We start from the raw sequence: 19,018 nt of genomic DNA on the forward strand, positions 1-19,018 counted from the left end.
AAATGGTAAAGAGCATCAACACAATGAAGAATCTGCATCAACCAATGGGCAAAACAGCCGGCTAGCATCAAAATGGCAGGATCAAATTCACAACATAACAATATTAACCCTAAACGTAAATGGACTAAATGCCCCAATCAAAAGACACAGACTGGCAAATTAGATAAAAAGCCAAAACCCATCAGTATGCTGTATCCAGGAAACCCACCTCACATGCAAGGATACACAAAGGCTCAAAATAAAGGGATGGAGGAAGATTTACCAAGCAAATGGAGAGCAAAAAAAAAACAGGAGTTGCAATTCTGATCTATGATAAAATAGACTTTAAAGCAACAAAGATCAAAAGAGACAAAGAAGAACATTACATAATGGTAAAAGGATCAATGCCACAAGAAGAGCTAACGATCCTAAATATATATGCACCTAATACAGGAGCACCCAGATACATAAGGCAAGTTCTTAATGACTTACAAAGAGACCTAGACTCCCACACAATAATAGTGGGAGACTTCAACACACCATTGTCAATATTAGACATATCAACGAGACAGAAAATTAACAAGGATATCCAGGACTTGAACTCAGACCTGGAACAAGCAAACCTAATAGACATTTACAGAACTCTCCAGCCCAAATCCACAGAATATACATTCTTCTCAGCACCACATCACACCTACTCTAAAATTGACCACATAATTGGAAGTAAATCACTCCTCAGCAAATGCAAAAGAACGGAAACCATAACAAACAGTCTCTCAGACCACAGTGCAATCAAGTTAGAACTCAGAATTCAGAAACCAACCCAGAACCGCACAGCTTCATGGAAACTGAACAACTTTCTCTTGAATGTTGACTGGATAAACAATGAAATGAAGGCAGAAATAAAGATGTTCTTCGAAACCAACGAGAACAAAGACACCACATACCAGAATCTCTGGGACACATTTAAAGCAGTCTCTAGAGGAAAATATATAGCAATAAGTGCCCACATGAGAAGAAAGGAGAGATCTAAAATTGACACCCTATTGTCAAAATTGAAAGAGGTAGAGGAGCAAGATCAAAAAAACTCAAAACCTAGCAGAAGACAAGAAATAACTAAGATCAAAGCAGAATTGAAGGAGATAGAGACACGAAAAACTCTTCAAAAAATCAATAAATCCAGGAGCTGGTTTTTTGAAAAGATCAACAAAATAGACCACTAGCCAGATTAATAAAAAAGAAAAGAGAGAATAACCAAATAGATGCAATAAAAAATGATAAAGGGGATATCACCACAGATGCCACAGAAATTCAAACCATCATCAGAAATTATTACAAACAACTCTATGCACATAAACTAGAAAACCTGGAAGAAATGGATAAATTCCTGGACAGTAGCCTCCTCCCAAGCCTAAACCAGGAAGAAGTCGAAACCCTGAATAGACCAATAACAAGGTCTGAAGTCGAGGCAGCAATTAAGAGCCTACCACCCAAAAAAAGCCCAGGTCCAGATGGGTTCACAGCCGAATTCTACCAGACATACAAAGAGGAACTGGTACCATTCCTTCTGAAACTATTCCAAATAATCCAAAAAGAGGGAATCCTTCCCAAATCATTTTATGAGACCAACATCATCCTGATACCAAAACCCAGCAGAGACTCAACAAGAAAAGAAAACTACAGGCCAATATCCATGATGAACATAGATGCAAAAATCTTCAATAAAATACTGGCAAGCCGATTGCAACAGCACATCGAAAAGCTTATCCACCATGATCAAGTAGGATTCATCCCGGGGATGCAAGGCTGGTTCAATATATGCAAGTCTATAAATGTAATTCACCACATAAACAGAACCAAAGACAAAAACCACATGATTATCTCAATAGATGCAGAGAAGGCCTTTGAAAAAATTCAACAGGGCTTTATGCTAAAAACCCTCAATAAACTAGGAATCGACGGAACGTATCTCAAAATAATAAAAGCTATTTACAACAAACCAACAACCAGTATCATACTGAATGGGCAAAAACTGGAAGCATTCCCTTTGAAATCTGGCACTAGACAAGGATGCCCTCTCTCACCACTCCTATTCAATATAGTACTGGAAGTTCTAGCCAGAGCAATCAGGCAAGAAAAAGAAATAAAGGGTATTCAATTAGGAAAGGAGGAAGTCAAATTATCTCTATTTGCAGATGACATGATTGTATATCTAGAAGACCCCATCGTCTCAGCCGAAAATCTCCTGAAACTGATAAGCAACTTCAGCAAAGTCTCAGGATACAAAATCAATGTGCAAAAATCACAAGCATTCCTATACACCAATAACAGACTTAAAGAGAGCCAAATCAAGAACAAACTGCCATTCACAATTGCTACAAAGAGAATAAAATACCTAGGAATACAACTAACAAGGAACGTAAAGGACCTCTTCAAGGAGAACTACAAACCACTGCTCAATGAAATAAGAGAGGACACAAACAGATGGAGAAACATTCCATGTTCATGGTTAGGAAGAATCAGTATTGTGAAAATGGCCATACTGCCCAAAGTAATTTACAGATTCAACGCTATCCCCATCAAGCTATCAATGACCTTCTTCACAGAACTGGAAAAAACCACCTTAAACTTCATATGGAACCAAAAGAGAGCCCGCATAGCCAAGTCAACTCTAAGCAAAAAGAACAAAGCGGGAGGCATCACACTACCAGACATCAAACTATACTACAAGGCTACAGTAATGAAAACAGCATGGTACTGGTACCAAAACAGAGATATAGACCAATGGAACAGAACAGAGGCGTCGGAGGCAACACAACATATCTACAACCATCCGATCTTTGACAAACCTGATAAGAACAAGCAATGGGGAAAGGATTCCCTGTTTAATAAGTGGTGTTGGAAAACTGGCTAGCCATATGAAGAAAGCAGAAACTGGACCCCTTCCGGACACCTTACACTAAAATTAACTCCAGATGGATTAAAGACTTAAACATAAGACCTAACATCATAAAAACCCTAGAAGAAAACCTAGGCAAAACCATTCAGGACATAGGCGTAGGCAAAGACTTCATGACCAAAACACCGAAAGCATTGACAACAAAAGCCAAAATAGACAAATGGGATCTAATCAAACGCCACAGCTTCTGCACGGCCAAAGAAATAGTCAATAGAGTGAATCAGCAACCAACAGAATGGGAAAAAATTTTTGCAGCCTACCCATCTGACAAAGGACTGATATCCAGAATTTACAACGAGCTAAAACAGATTTACAAGAAAAAAACAAACAAGCCCATTCAAAAAAAAATGGGCGAAGGATATGAACAGATACTTTACAAAAGAAGACATACATGAGGCCAACAAGCATATGAAAAAATGCTCATCATCACTGGTCATTAGAGAAATGCAAATCAAAACTACATTGAGATACCATCTCACGCCAGTTAGAACAGCAATCATTAAAAAATCTGGAGACAACAGATGCTGGAGAGGATGTGGAGAAATAGGAACACTTTTACACTGTTGGTGGGAGTGTAAATTAGTTCAACCATTGTGGAAGACAGTGTGGCGATTCCTCAAGGACCTAGAAATAGAAATTCTATTTGACCCAGCAATCCCATTACTGGGTATATATCCAAAGGATTATAAATCGTTCTACTATAAGGACACATGCACACGAATGTTCATTGCAGCACAGTTTACAATAGCAAAGACCTGGAACCAACCCAAATGTCCATCGATGATAGACTGGACAGGAAAAATGTGGCACATATACACCATGGAATATTATGCAGCCATCAAAAACGATGAGTTCACGTCCTTTGTAGGGACATGGATGAACTTGGAAACCACCATTCTCAGCAAACTGACACAAGAACACAAAATCAAACATCGCATGTTCTCACTCATAGACGGGTGTTGAACAATGGGAACACATGGACATAGGGAGGGGAGCACTATACACTGGGGTCTGTTGGGGGGGAGTCGGGGGGACAGCAGGAGGTGGGGAGTTGGGGAGAGATAGCATGGGGAGAAATGCCACATATAGGTGAAGGGGAGGAAGGCAGCAAATCACACTGCCACATATGCACCTATGCAACAATCTTGCATGTTTTTCACATGTACCCCAAAACCTAAAATGCAATTAAAAAAAAAAAAAGAAAAGAAAATATAATTGCAAAACACTTACCTAACAAAGGTCTTGTATACAGATTTAGTGCTTACAACTCATTAAGAACCAGTTTGTTTTAACATGTGCAAGATATGAACATTTCACAAAAGAAAACAGATGGATAGTCAACCAGCACTTAAAAAGATGGTCAACATCATCGGTCGTTAGAAACATGCAATTAAAATCACATTGAGATACCACTACAAATTCACTAGAATGGCTAAGAATAAAAAGAACAGAGACAGGCATGGTGATCTGTACCTATACTCCCAGCTATCTGGGAGCCTCAGGGTCACTTGAGGCCAGGAGTTCAAAGCTGTAGTACGCTATAACCATGCAATGAATAGCCATGGCACTCCAACCTGTGCAACACAGATTCTATCTCTAAAAAAATAATAAAATAAAATATAACAAACAACAAAAAGTCTCTTAATACAAAATGCTTGTGAGGAAGTAAAGCAAATATAGCCCTCCTACTTTCCTAGTGGGAATGCAAAATGGTGCAACCACTTTGGGAAACAGCTTGATAATTTCTTTTAAAGTTAAACATCCTCACCACATGACTCTGCAATCTCAATACTACACAGCTAACTATCCAAGAGTAATGAAATAGATAAAATCACATGCACAGATTGTTAAAGCAGTATCACTCACAATAGTAAAAAAAAAAACCCAAAAAACTTAAATATTAAAATATCCCAAATAGCAAAAAACTAGTGAACAGATAAACTGTGTTATATCCATATAATGAAATACTTCTTAGTAATTTAAAAGGAACTGACCACTGATATATTTAACAACATGCATGAATCTCAGTAGCATTATTATGATATGTTGAAAAAAGCAGACACAAAATACTACATAATGTATAATTCTATGTATATGACAAAAAACAAAACTATACTATGAAAAGCAGATCAGTGGTTGTCTAGAGACAAGAATGAGGGCAAGGACTGACTACAAAGATGCATAACATAATTTTCTAAGAGCGAAAGAGGTGTGGATTGTGGTGGAGGATGCATGACTGTGTATAGTTATCAAAATTCAAACTAAACTTTTGTTTGATAATTATATACAGTATATTTTACTGTATGTTTTATAGTTTGATAACTATATACAGTAAGTTTTACTATATGTAAGTTATAACTCAACAAAACTATAAAATAAAATATTTTTAAATTTCTTCCTGAAAATTGACTTTACAAAATCCAATTTAACCTAATGAGCCTCAGTGTGTAGTAAGAGTTTAACATTACTCAGAAAGAGATCTGGACTTTGCCCTTCACTTCTGGGTGTTAATTTCTAAGCCTTATAGGAGTGTCTTTGTTTACTTGGTGCTCTTGGGTCATGGCAGATGTCTAACAATGTGTTTTAGGGTCAGAATAGATCACTCCACATAGTATTTAGGGTGGGGGTCAAGCACCCTAGAAAGACCAACAATGTTGTTTAGATTAGGAGTTTGGGATCACATGGTATCAACTTGACCCAAGGAGCTGGAGACTGGAGACTGAGTCAGCCATGTAATGGAGTCCCAACAAAAATTATGAACACTGAGGCTTAGGTGAGCTGCCCTGGTTAGCCACACTCACTGTGTATTGTCACATATTGATAGTGAGAAAGTACTGTGCTCTGACTCTGTGTACTCCACTCTCTCCAAGGGAGACAACAATGGAAGCTCTGCCCCATGCACTCCTTTTGTTGGCTGATTTCACTCTATATCCTTCCTAAAAATAAACCATAACCATGAGTACAGTAGCATTCAGTGAGTTCTGTAAGTCTTCCTGGCAAGTTATTTGCCAGGAAATAGGTGGTTTTATGGGCCCCTAATCTTGCAATTGGGGTCAGATATAATGATGGTTGTGTGTGGACTGTGTGCCCTCTAACTTCTTAGGTGCCCTCAACTCTCACACCCAGGTAAACACAAATGGGTGGCAAACCAATGAGTATCAGACTCATGGTTGAAGCAGTTAATAATTACCTGAAGTATATTACAAAGGTCATTGTCTATGAGCTCATGTACAATGACTAAAGCTTTTAAAAAACTTTACAGGTATCAGGTAACCCAGAACCAACTCAAGTAGTGAGACTTGAGATTGAGCATTTGTATCAGCGGTTTAACTTAGACATGGCAAATATACACACCTAGTCAAACAATATGGAGAAAAACCAATCATCCCTTCCTTGCCGCCTAGCTGCATACATGTCATCTAGTTCTGTTAAACAGCTTTTCACTTCCCTATTTAGAATTATTGAAACATTTTGACTTTCAACTCCTGCATTTTCTAAGGTATGTAGCTGGATCTCCTCTTTCAAATTGATATCAGTATTTTCCACAGCAAGTATTATCCTAAAGGCAGAATTACACTAGCAATACAGATGTTATCTTTGTAAAGAGTTTAAAAATTTAGGCTAAAGAGAAGTGTGGTCACAAAATATGACAAAAAATATTTTCCAAAGAAATCTCCACAAATTTACCTTCTGAAAATCTAGTTAGCATCTTTACAACTTCTAATATTTTCCATGAGAGAGAATGAAAGCTTAGGGAAAAAAAAAAAACTGTATAGGCCAGGCGTGGTGGCTTACGCCCATAATCCCAGCACTTTGGGAGGTTGAGGCAGGGAGGATCATTGAGGTCAGGAGTTCGACAACATGGTGAAACCCCATCTCTGATAAAAACACAAAAATTAGCTGGGTGTGGTGGCGGGTGCTTGTGATCCCAGCTACTCGGGAGCCTAAGGCAGGAGAATTGATTGAATTCAGGAGGCGGAGGTTGCAGTGAGCTAAGATCTTGCCATTGCACTCTAACCTGGGTGACAGAGCAAGACTCTATCTCAAAAACAAACAAACAAAAAACCTATATAAATAATACAGTAAGTTTTCATTTAGAACATCACAGATGGTACTATTTCCAAATGCTTGTAAATTGAGGGAAATAAAAAATTCAAGCTTATGTGAGCTATCTATCTAGGCTACTCTTTTTCACTTTATGCTAAAGTAGGAGTGGTAGTAGGTTAGAGTTAGAATCAGAGACTACTGACAAGAGACAGAGAGAGGAGTGCTTTCCCTCAAAACAAAGCCAAATTCATCCAATACTTAGAGCATCTCCATTTGTTTAAACTTATCCCTAAGTATGAGAACTAGCGGGTGATCTACTGGACTGCTCTGAGGAATACCTTGACAACAAGTAGGTAGAATACTCTGTAAAACTTAAGCATTAGTCCAATGGACAAATGTATAAATCTCTTCTTCTAAGCTTCTACAACTCCATAAGATAGAGGCGGGAGCAACTTCCTGTGTGGACCAATCTTCCCAGGGCTTTAGGATGGCCAGCAAGAATTCCATCCTATAGACCCAGCCACACTGTTCCTCAGCTGATGAGAACCAAACTTGGCATTCTAATCAGAATTCCATTCTCACCAGAAGATGGGCTCCTGGAGATAGCTCTCAGTCCCCAAACCCTCATAACCATCTATTCACCTCTTTTTCCAGTCACCATTATGTGTACCATCCTTCCACAGCCTACTTTACTTGATTTTACCCTAATAAAATGCAAGCCCTACCTTGAACCCCCAAAATATGACAAAAAATATTTTCAATGAAATCTCCATAAATTTACCTTCTGAAAATTTAGTTCACATCTTTACACTTAACTGGGGCTCCAAAATTCTGCCTAACATTACCCTGTCCCTGAATCCCCAGTCACTGGCTGAGAGTCTTCAACCCACATGTACAACCTGTAACCAAGAGGCTGCCCTGAAGGGGAGAGATTCAAGACTGAGAATCTGACCCAATTACACTGGAGGAAGGGAGTCATGAGCCACAGAATATATGCTACAGAATATACAGGTTACCTCTGGAAACTGAGAATGACTCCAAGTTTATAGCCCACAAGGAGATAGGAACTCAGTCCTACAGCCATATGCAACTAAATCTATCAACAGACTCAATGAGCTTAGAAGAGGATTCATTCCCTAGAATCTCAAGAAAAAAAATCACAGCCCTGTCAACACTTTGATTTTAGCCTTCAAAATCTATAGCAAAGAACCAGCTAAGCTATGCTGTGCATAGACTTCTGATTTACAGAACTTTGTTTTTTAAAGCAATGAATTTGCTTCAATTTCTGATTTATGGAACTTTGTTGTTTAAAGCTGCTTAGTTTATGGTAATTTGTCACAGCAACATTAGGAAACTAACACAATGGTGGTTCCAGTAGTACCATCAAATTGCCTTATCTTCCTCTCCCCACCAGCCTGCTGTTAGGAATTCAAGAAAGTGGTGTCACTCAGCTTACAATAGACAACATTTTTAAATGATGTTCCAACACTGAACTGTCATAATTTATCTATGTATTTTGTCTTCCTCACTAGAATGCAAGGTCTTCAAGGACAGGACTTCAAGGACTGGACTTCAAGGACAAATGTCTTTTTATCCTTTTAATTTTTTTCATTACCCCAAGGAATATATATTGATTATAGATAACTTAGAAAAAAAGAGATAGGTATAAAATTAAAACATCCATAATTCAACAGTTAATCACACTGTTAACATTTTCATGTCACTCTATACTTTCCTATGTACATGTATATTTTTACATATATAAATAAAATCATGCTGTATATACTGGTTTGCAATTTATTTTCCCTTAATAATGCTATGCATATATTGCATGCTATGGACAAACTTCTACAGCATCATTTTACTGACTCCAGTCTCAGACCAGGCCGGGCCCTCCCATTGTAACCTCTCTCATGCCCCTCCCGTTATAACCTCTCCAATACCCTTATACCTCTCTCTTCAAAACACTTCCTATAGCTATAATAATTTGTGATTGTATGGTAACTTTACTGTTTTCTCCACTAAATTGTAATTCCCATGAGATAAAAAAGCATGCTTCTTTTGCTCAAGAGTATAATCTCAAGTGCCTAACTCAAAGAAGATAGCCAAGAAATAGAGTTCACAAATGAATGAATAAATGAATGAATGAATTTAACTAAACCCTTTTTTCAGCCACTTAGGTTGCTTGTTATTTTAATATTCCTAATAGTGGTCTGTAGCACACAGCTGATTTACAATAAATGTCTGCTGAGGGCTAAATAATAAACATAATTTTCAAAAATGGTGAAGGATAGTCATTTAGTAAACAGCAATATGATTTAAGTCATCAGGAGGAAAAGAAGTCCTAGTCACATAATGAAAAACTGTGTAAGTACTTAGCTGATTAAAGGACCTTCCATGCAAACATTTTAGCATATTTTATCTGTATTTTTCTAGTTCTTTTTCAAACAGGAACAGGTATGCACAGTCAATAAGATTTGGTAACTCTTTAAAAAGTCTTCAAAAGAGACATATTTTATATGCTGACTAATTAAAGAATAAGATTCTTCCTAAAATAGATGGTTACATGGCATAGTATAGGCCCAGAAAGTTTGGCAATCATTTAAAGAGTGAACACAGTCTTCATATGGTACAATCCCCTAAATAATCCTCTACACAAGTTAATATGTGATCATGGGGTAGACTGAACCAGAGACATAAAAGATACAGAACTCTGACTTTAAAGAAGGTGATTAGTGGCCACTAAAGTCCTATTCTGTATCCATATAGATATTATAAAAATAGTTTCCCTAAAATAAGACCACTGTCTATTAAACAATCAATTATCTTACTAAAAAAGAAAGTCATTATCAGTTTGAAGCTAAGTATTTTTCAGTAAATATTGAAAACATATAAATGGCAAAAAAAAGAATCCAAATATGAATTAAGAATAATACAGTTAATCATCATAATTCATATTCTTTATCTGACAGAGAAAGAAACACAAAATTGCCTTCAAATTACTCAAGGCCTTTCTAGATTGTATAAGTGCTTTGGTTCCCTTCAAAGTTGTTTAAATGTGTACGGGGATTTGTCAAATTCCCCTAAAAATTTCTTTCACTTTTAAATGTTGCGAGGGAGAAAGCCCCAAAGCAAAAAAGATGGGAAGCTGGAATTAACTTACAACTCACCAGATCTATTTTAGTGTATGATGATATTTTCGTGTATGATGCAAAGAGCACTCACTGAGGGTGAGAATTGAGTGCTGGTCTATCACCATCAAGTCACTCATTTCCTAGACTCAGTTTCTTCACCTGTAAAATGATCTCAAGGATCGTTTTAGCACAAACATTTTAAGCTTTAAGTATCTTGCCAATGAGAACCATAAGGAGAAAGAAGTAAAACTCACACTCTGATTCTGTTTTTACTAGGTACTCTGGTAAAGATTATGCAGGAAATTGAAAAGAGCTCAAATAAAATGAACCCCCTATAGATTTTACTCATATATAGATGCTATTATCCTCCTCAGACCTCTAATTCTTTACATCCTGTTAATATAGATTATCTGAAATTTGAGAGGCATTTTAGGGCGATGAAGACTTTATCACTGATTGGGACTTTAATTGGCTTCCTTGGAAGAAAGACAAAAAGATAAAAAAGAAAATTAGATTTGTGCAAAAATATATCTTTAGAATCTCTATGGAAGAATTGATATTGATGTGTGAGACACACTGGGAAAACTTCTTGGAGTAACAAGGAAAGCTGACACTAAGCTGTGTTAGGACTGTTTGCAGAATGAGGAAAAAGTTCTAATAATGATATAATGCTTATGTCAAAAAGATTAAGAGCAGTTCCTTACTTACTGTTGCCCAACTTTACAATGATAACCTATGCTTACTAAGAGCTACAGACACTTTGCCATATCTTCTCCCATCTCAGGCACCCAACACATGGGAACATCTTTAGTAGAAGCACAACACCCTCGCCCTCACCCCAATCTTCTCCCCAGAGGTCAACAAAGCAAGACCTTTTGTCCTAGCTCAGTATACACACTCACTTATTCAGGTATCTTACAACTAAATAGGACAATCTCTGCTCTGTCCAAATAGATATGGAAGATAGGGAGCTTCCTCTCTGGGAATAATAATAATAATAATAATAATAATAGTAATAAGGCTGGGTGCAGTGGCTCATGCCTGTAATCCTGGCACTTTGGACACTGAGCTGGGCAGATTGCCTGAGCTCAGGAGTTCGAGACCCGCCTGGGCAACACAGCGAAATCCAATGTCTACTAAAAATACAAAAAAAATTAGCCAGGTGTAATGGCACATGCCTGTGGTCCCAGCTACATGGGAGGCTGAGGCAGGAGAATCGCTTGAACCTGGGAGGTGGAGGTTGCAGTGAACTGAGATTGCACCACTGCACTCCAGCCTGGGTGACAGAGTGAAACTCTGCCTTCAATAATAATAATAATAATAATAATAATAATGATAATTTTCTATCTAAAATTGACATATACACTCTAAGGCTACTTACATATTATAGACTTAAAGGCTGCAGACAATCTAGAATGTGGCAGAAAAAGTATGTTTTTGGAATTCCTAATCAGAGTTCAAAATATATTACTATTACCCTCATCCCCACCATCAAAAAAATGGCAACCAGCAAGGAACAAAGGCCCTCAGTTCAACAATCCTCAAGAAACTATGCTACCAACAACCACAAGAGCTTGGAAGGGGAACCTCCCCTCACTGAGCCTCCGATGAAATCCCAGCCCTGACCAGCAACTTAAGGGCAGCTTGTGAGAGACTCTGTGGCTGAAGACCCAGGTAAGCCACACCCAGATTTCTGACCCACTGAAAGTGATCACAAATGTGTCTTGTTTTAAGCTACTAAGTTTATAGTAATACTGTTACCTAGCAACTGCCAATTAATACAGACAAATGAGAAACACAAAATATAATTAAGAGGGTAAACTAAAGGCAGTAGAACAAGTAAATATAGGAAATTTCAGGTAAAGGAAAGCTCACTACGGATAAGGTTAGTTTTGAAACATTTCATACAGGGGTTAGTTATGAGACGTGTCTTAAATGTTTCAAGAATTCAGACTGTCAGACAGTAGAAGGAACAGCAAAGAGGTAAGAATCAATTCAATGTCTCGGACAATAAGAACATCACACTGAGGAACAGTGGGAGGAGATTGAATAGGTGAAACAGGTCCAAATCACAAGAGGTCTGAAAGGGCAGGGCTGAGTGGCTCTTCTTTGATGCTATAGACACCACCACCAAAGGAAAGGCTCTTGAGGAGGGAAATGACAACATAAGAGCCCTATTTTAAAGAACTTAATCTTATCAAGTATAAAGGATGGAGCAGATTAGAGATAAGATGACCAAGAATAGATATGCTAGCACAACAGTCTTCATGAGAGGCTAACAAACATGGGGAAAAAAGGTTCACACTCATTAATAATCAAAGACATGCAAATTAAAACTATAAAACACCATTTTCTGGCCTAACAAATTAGTAAATAATAAAAACTAATAATACTAGCAAAGATAAAGTAATCTCAGACACTGTTGGTGGGAATATAAATGGAACAGTCTTTATGGAAAGCCATTCAGCAATATACATTAACAATTTTAAAATATTCAAATTCTCAGACTCACTAATTTACTTCTTAAAGTATGTTCTAAGGAAATAAACTGATTTATCCATTCAACAAGATTTAAATGAGTGCCTACTATGCTCTAGGAAGTGAGCTAGGATCTGAGACATAGCAATGAATCAAATATATCTCACCTCTACTCTCATGGCACTTAGATACACATTTAACAAATAATCAAAAAATAAGTATATAATTACACATATTACAGGATACAATGAGAGTACTTTTGAATATCAGATTTAAATTGTGAGAATAAAAAGGCCTCTCTGGGAAGTGACATTTATGCTGAAAGCTGAAGGATGAGTAGAGTTTTGCCATGTGAAGATTGGGAGGAATTTTTTTTTCTGATAGAAGAAATGATATTCATGAAGGCAAGAAAGAGTTATAGTTGATATTTTAGAGGACTGATTTGTTGACTTTTTCAACAAATATGTATAAAGGTCCTAGTAAGACCAGCTACTGTAGTAGGGGCTGACAGTAAGGAATGGGAGAAAGTGATCGAGGTCAGGCTGAGGTACTAGTAGACAAAACAGGTGTAAAAATACTGTATAGCTACAGAAGGGCCTACAATTCATAAGGAAGCAAAAAAGTACGAGGAAATAAGTGTAAAGGAAGGAAACTAATGCATCTTCAGGAGGAAGAAGAGGATGGAATAAAGGTGGCAAACACAAAGACTGCTGCTTTCCTGTCTTTTTTCAAATCAAAATATCATAGACTTATCTGAGAAAGGTAAAAAAAAGCCTGTTCATTTTTAAAAAAAAAACATTTATAGATAGAAATATTTAAGTAGGTTAGCACTAAAAAGGTCATACTGTAACAGAAGATGAAGTAGAAATCAAAAATAAATTGTAAGCATGTGTACATGAATTAAACAACAGTTACACTTGGGAAACTATTTTCCCTCTATGTGAATGGCTCTTGACTATGCTAAGCATTCAGGGAACAGAGACCACTTTTTCAGAATAATAAGTAGCCTCTCTTGGAAGAGGCCAAAATGTACACAGAATAATTCTAGGATTTGCAATCTGCTCCACTGAACAGATGAATCACCACAAGGTTAAATATAAAGAGTGGCATTTACACAAACTTTATGGTGAGAATGTGCTTGGAGTCATGGCAAGTTATGAAAGGATCCATAAAAATGATTCCAATTTCATGTAAGTAGAAGACCTGAGGGAGCAGATCCCTTTTCCTCTTCTCAATTATCTAAATTGTAATATTTTGTATTGGATACATGTCAGCAGCATTAAAGAGTTAAATAGGCTGGATGCAGTGGCTCACGACTAATCCCTGCATGTTGGGAGCCTGAAGCAGGTGGATCACGAGGTCAAGAGTTCACGACCAGTCTGGCCAGCATGGTGAAACCCCATCTCTACTAAAAATACAAAAATTAGCCAGACATGGTGGCAGGTGCCTGTAATCCTAGCTACTCCGGAGGCTGAGGCAGGAGAATCACTTGAACCCAGGCAGCAGAGGTTGCAGTGAGCCAAGATCGTGCCACTGCACTCCAGCCTGGGCAAGAGAGTGAGACTCTATCTCAAAAGTAGATGCTATCTACAAAAAAAAAAAAAAAAAAAAAAAAAATAGTACTGTGGAACTCTGCACTATTTTTGTAACTTCTATGGTCTAAAGTTATTTCAAAATAAAAATAAATAAACAAAAAGGATATGGGTAGTCTTGTTACAAGAAATAACATACATTCTAAAATTTGCTATGAAGCAATCATAAAGAATAAATGTAACAATCCTTCAAATTGCTAAGAGTACAATTTTCACTTCTCTCAATGGATGCAGGTGCATATCAAGAGAAAAACTCAATTTCTGGGCTGGATATTCTACCGCCCACCAGCCATGTGACTTTGGGAAAATTACTTCAATCTTCCAAGCCTCTGTTACACCTACCTCACAGGGTGGTATCATATGCTAGTTGACTTTGGCATGCTATACAAATACTCATTGTTGTTATTTAAAATTTTGTTTAAACTGCATTATCTTGTCTTCGTTAATGGGAGGAATAATGCTGAGAAATTAACTATTTGGATTTCCTCAGGTTTGTGACATTATCAAATTAATCATACTTCCCACTAGGGGCCCAGATTTAACCGACAGATGTATATAATAACAAATACAGTTGTTACATATTACCTTTCTGGAAAATGCTTTATAATAGACCTATAACCTTAAAAATGTTACCTGCTTAGCCTTTTCCTATAAAGTGCATTAACTGGATAAATTAGCCTACTACCTTAAAACTAGTTTTGTTAATTCTGAAGAACAAGTTAGATATTTAAAATGCCTAATAAGGTTTCAAGGGGCATAAATATATAGTCTGTAAAAATATATTAGCATAATACATAAAATATGCTAGATGAAATCTATTTTCTCCATAGATATTAAAACAAAATAATAGCTCTTTTAAAGAAAAAAAATCAATTAAGTCAGAAATTTCATGAAATCTAAAAGATGAATATTGAGAACCCAAAGCAAATGTTAAAGTCTGACAAAGAAAATGTATCTTTTATAAAATTGGAAACTGATGTGTACTTATAAATGATACAACATAAAAAGTTTTTTATAATGTTAATATTTCAAAATCCATTATCATCCCTCTGTCTCCCATTAAGTATAATCTTAGGGGAAAATATTACAGGGTTAAAACTTAGTGTACAACTTAAAGGCTAATGGAAAAAAAAAGAGTAAAAGAATAACCTTTTCAAATTAAGTCTTTATCCATTAACATTAACATGGGTAAAGGTAGCCATTTTAACATGGCAGCTAATTCTATTTCCTGAAGAATGTATTTGTAGACCAAAAACAAGAATGATTCAAGGGTTCAGTGGAAAAAAAATCAAACACACCAACAGAAGTCACATAAAAATAATATTTGGTAAGATATTATCTTTCAAACAGTAGGAATAGCAGGATTTTCTCTGTGCCTCTTTCAAAGTTTCCATGTGTTCATCATTCAGCAACAGTCTACTCACTTCCGCTGGGTGTGGTCCATGCCACTGTTTGGTATTGCTTCCAACTTTGTATTTTTCTGCCCACAGATATTTCCATAGCTGTCGTATCCTGACACTAGTCTTGCTGCTGCACCTGTTGCTATTGAAAAGCCACAAATAAATCCCTAGGAAAGAAACAGAAAAAAAAAACATACAAATAAACCATTTCAATAGCCAACAGTCACTAGTTGATACGATAATGAGTTTCTTTTGTCTGCTGAAGGGAACAAAGAGCTATCTTTCCTTATTGCAAACACTATTCCACTGTTTTCCTTGGATTGCACATAGCAGTAGAAAGAAGTCCATAGGGAAACACTATTTACTACCATAACAAAACAAATCCCAACCTTTACATCATGAGATCATATTTGAATTTTATAATAATAATAATAGTAATAACAGAAGCTTCTCAATATAGAACATCTGCTCTGTGCCAGTCTGTGTACTCTTAATAGGTGCTTGTTGTATGTTATCTCTAATCCTCATGATGAAGAAACTGAGGTCTAGAGACGTTAAACAAGTTATCCAAGGCCATCAAAGCTAGTAAAGATCAGAAAATAGAATCAAACCCAGCTTCTCTCATTCTTTAGTTTCATTTGATTGTAAAGGGGTTCCGTTAAGTGAACATCAGCAAAGGATGAAAGAAACAAATTCAGAGAAAAACAGGAATGTGGGTTTTGAATCATTATCGCTTCAGTACACACACACTTGTTTCCTTCCTGCAATAAAGCTATATACAAGTCAAAGAATTACATTATGAAGCATTGCCATATTCTTATGTTCTTAATACTGAAGACGAGGGGAGTAAGGCGCTCGCTTTGTATACTGCAAAGGTCACTTCATTTCATGGGAATATGCTTCATCACAGTATTAAAGGCAAATGGTAGATACTTCAGAAGCACATCATGCTTGCTAAGTCAAGCATGCACTGACCAAAACAAAGCAATAAAAGCCTACGCTTGACAGCAAGCTACTAGCCAAAAGAAGAGGAAGTGAATCACTACTGATAAATTAATTGTATTGGGGGGAAAGACTGAGGTTAACAACTATTCTTACAACCTGGTCATTAAAAGGTTAAGTTTTTATTATCTTCAGTAAAGGGGCTAAGAAGGCAGAGACTATCATTATTTAATTAATCACAGCCAAGTATCATGAGTAGTACTTATCTAAATAGCCCTGCTAGATCTAAGGCCTACAGTGGAAAATACTATAATCATATACAGTTCCTCAGAGAAAAGTATTTCCCCTTTAAATATACTTACCTAAAAAAGCAAACAAACTCTTTTCTAAATAACCCCTTTACTTTCATTGTGCAGTTAAGGGAGCTACGAGGAAAGAATAAAGAGCATAGCCACAGTCAGTAGAAACTTCTTGAAAACTACACCTTGTAAAAAAGTAGACAGAGTAGAGACTATCCCTAATTTGCTACTCACTAGCTTCAACTTTCTGTCTCAATTTACTCATCTGTAAAATTGAGATAATCAGTGTATGTAGCTCATTGGGCTGTTGTAAGGATTAAATGATACAATCCAGTAAAGTGGTAAAAAAAAACCTGCCTGGCACATAGTAAGAGCTCAATAAAGTCTTAGCTATTATAGCTGTTAGACACTATTATTAGGAATGAGAACATGCTGTAAGGGAAAGATGGTGGGTTTTGGGGTCAGAAAGCCTGTGTTGATCAATAGAATACTGATGACTCCATTTTCTTCTTGGGTGACCTTCAATCTTGGGTGACCTTGAACAAACTTGCTTAATTCTATGCCTCAGTTTGCCACCTATAAATTAAGGTTAAAAACCACTTATCACAAAAGCTGTTGTGAAAATCACATGAGATAACACGTTACATGTAAAGTGCATATCTCTATACATGTTAGTCTCCTTCTGCCTCCAAGAAGTATCAAACTGCTAGCATTAGGGTTAGACACAGCTGGTCAGTACTTATTCATGCACACTCACCCTGTTGCCCCTCTCCCCATCTCCTGACTCCTCCAAGGACACTGTATGGTAATCAATTCCACCTCAGAACTTCAACCCAATACTAAGACATGTGAGAAAAAAAATTTAATCCTCTGCGTACATATTTGCATATTTACATGTATGAATCTGCATACCATTTTAAGCGTATCTTTGAACTCCAAATTAGAAAGCCCTGTGCTGAGTAAAAACTGGAAAAGGAGGTGAGTATTAAGAGGTTTAATAGCTAACCTTTCCAACACTTCTATTTTTTATTTTTTTTGAGATGGAGTCTAGCTCTCTCATCCAGGCTGGAGTGCAGTGGCACAATCTCGGCTCACTGCAACCTCTGCCTTCCGGGTTCAAGCAATTCTCCTGCCTCAGCCTCCTGCGTAGCTGGGACTACAGGCGTACACACCACACCAAGCTAATTTTTGTATCTTTAGTAGAGACAGGATTTCACCATGTTGGCCAGGCTGGTCTCAAACTCCTGACCTCAAGTGATCCATCCATCTCGGCCATCCCAAATGCTAGGATTATAGGCATGAGCTACCACTCCTGGCCTCCAACACATTTTTTAACAAGAAGCCTAACAGATTAATGATAAGGGAATGGACTTTGTATTCAGTAAAACCTGGATTCAAACCCTCACTCTACCAATTACTACCTGTTTGACTTTGATCTAATTACATACTTATTATTACATACTTAGTTCCCTCCTCATCTCTAATACAGAGTAATACCATCTATTTCACAGCCTAATGATGAGAACTAAATGAAATAACACATATCCAGTCCCTAGCTGAATGTCTGGTACATGGCAGGTGATCAATAAATGGTAGCTGTTAGCGGTGAATTTGAATGGGGAAGTCAGACTAAAGAGGTTAACAACGGTAATTGGACACTAACAAAAACCCCTTCAGTTCTCTATTTTAGAATAAAAATTTCTAGGGGGGAACAGTGAGAATATAATTTTGTTACCATATAAAAATATTTTCAGACCACAATTACAATCTTCTTTCACTACTAATCTAGAATAGCAAAGTTGTTACATAATTAAAAGGTTATGTTCTTCTTCACTTTTTATAGAAATTTTCTTCTTATGTTTGATAAGTACATTGTGTTACAGATTCCTTTAAGTGGTTTCTGATTTCCTTTTCTGACTATTTTTAACAGTACTGTTGGACATGTGGGTTTTTTTCTTTATCATAAACCACCTCACATCCCTCTGGGATGTAGGCAGGGGTATAAATTGTAAATGTTACATATATATGCTAAATTGGGACACTGACATATTTTCACATAGGCCACTTAAACTTCTTAGTAGCTTCCAGAAGCATTAGAGAGGGTGAGAAGCTGCCAGGGGTAGGGGATGGGCGAGGAGAATAAGCTAATAAGATGAGAAGAAACCATGACTACTATCCTAGGGACTTC

General features: G+C 37.0%; 1 protein-coding gene across 5 annotated transcripts in view; it reads right to left on the minus strand.

Moving 5' to 3' along the window:
* The window catches only part of SLC44A1 (solute carrier family 44 member 1), a 197,288-nt gene that overhangs the window by 114,311 nt on the left and 63,959 nt on the right, over positions 1-19,018 (minus strand). For all 5 annotated transcript variants that reach the window (XM_021672129.2, XM_012439084.2, XM_012439083.2 and 2 more), the window contains exon 3: positions 15,614-15,756. In XM_021672129.2, the coding sequence (XP_021527804.1) occupies positions 15,614-15,756 (143 nt within the window). The remainder of the gene's footprint in view (positions 1-15,613; positions 15,757-19,018) is intronic.

This window comes from Aotus nancymaae, unplaced genomic scaffold, assembly GCF_030222135.1.
Source record: "Aotus nancymaae isolate 86718 unplaced genomic scaffold, 86718_ANA_hifiasm-v0.15.2.pri h1tg000003l, whole genome shotgun sequence".
In the NCBI taxonomy this organism is placed as follows: Eukaryota; Metazoa; Chordata; class Mammalia; order Primates; family Aotidae; genus Aotus; species Aotus nancymaae.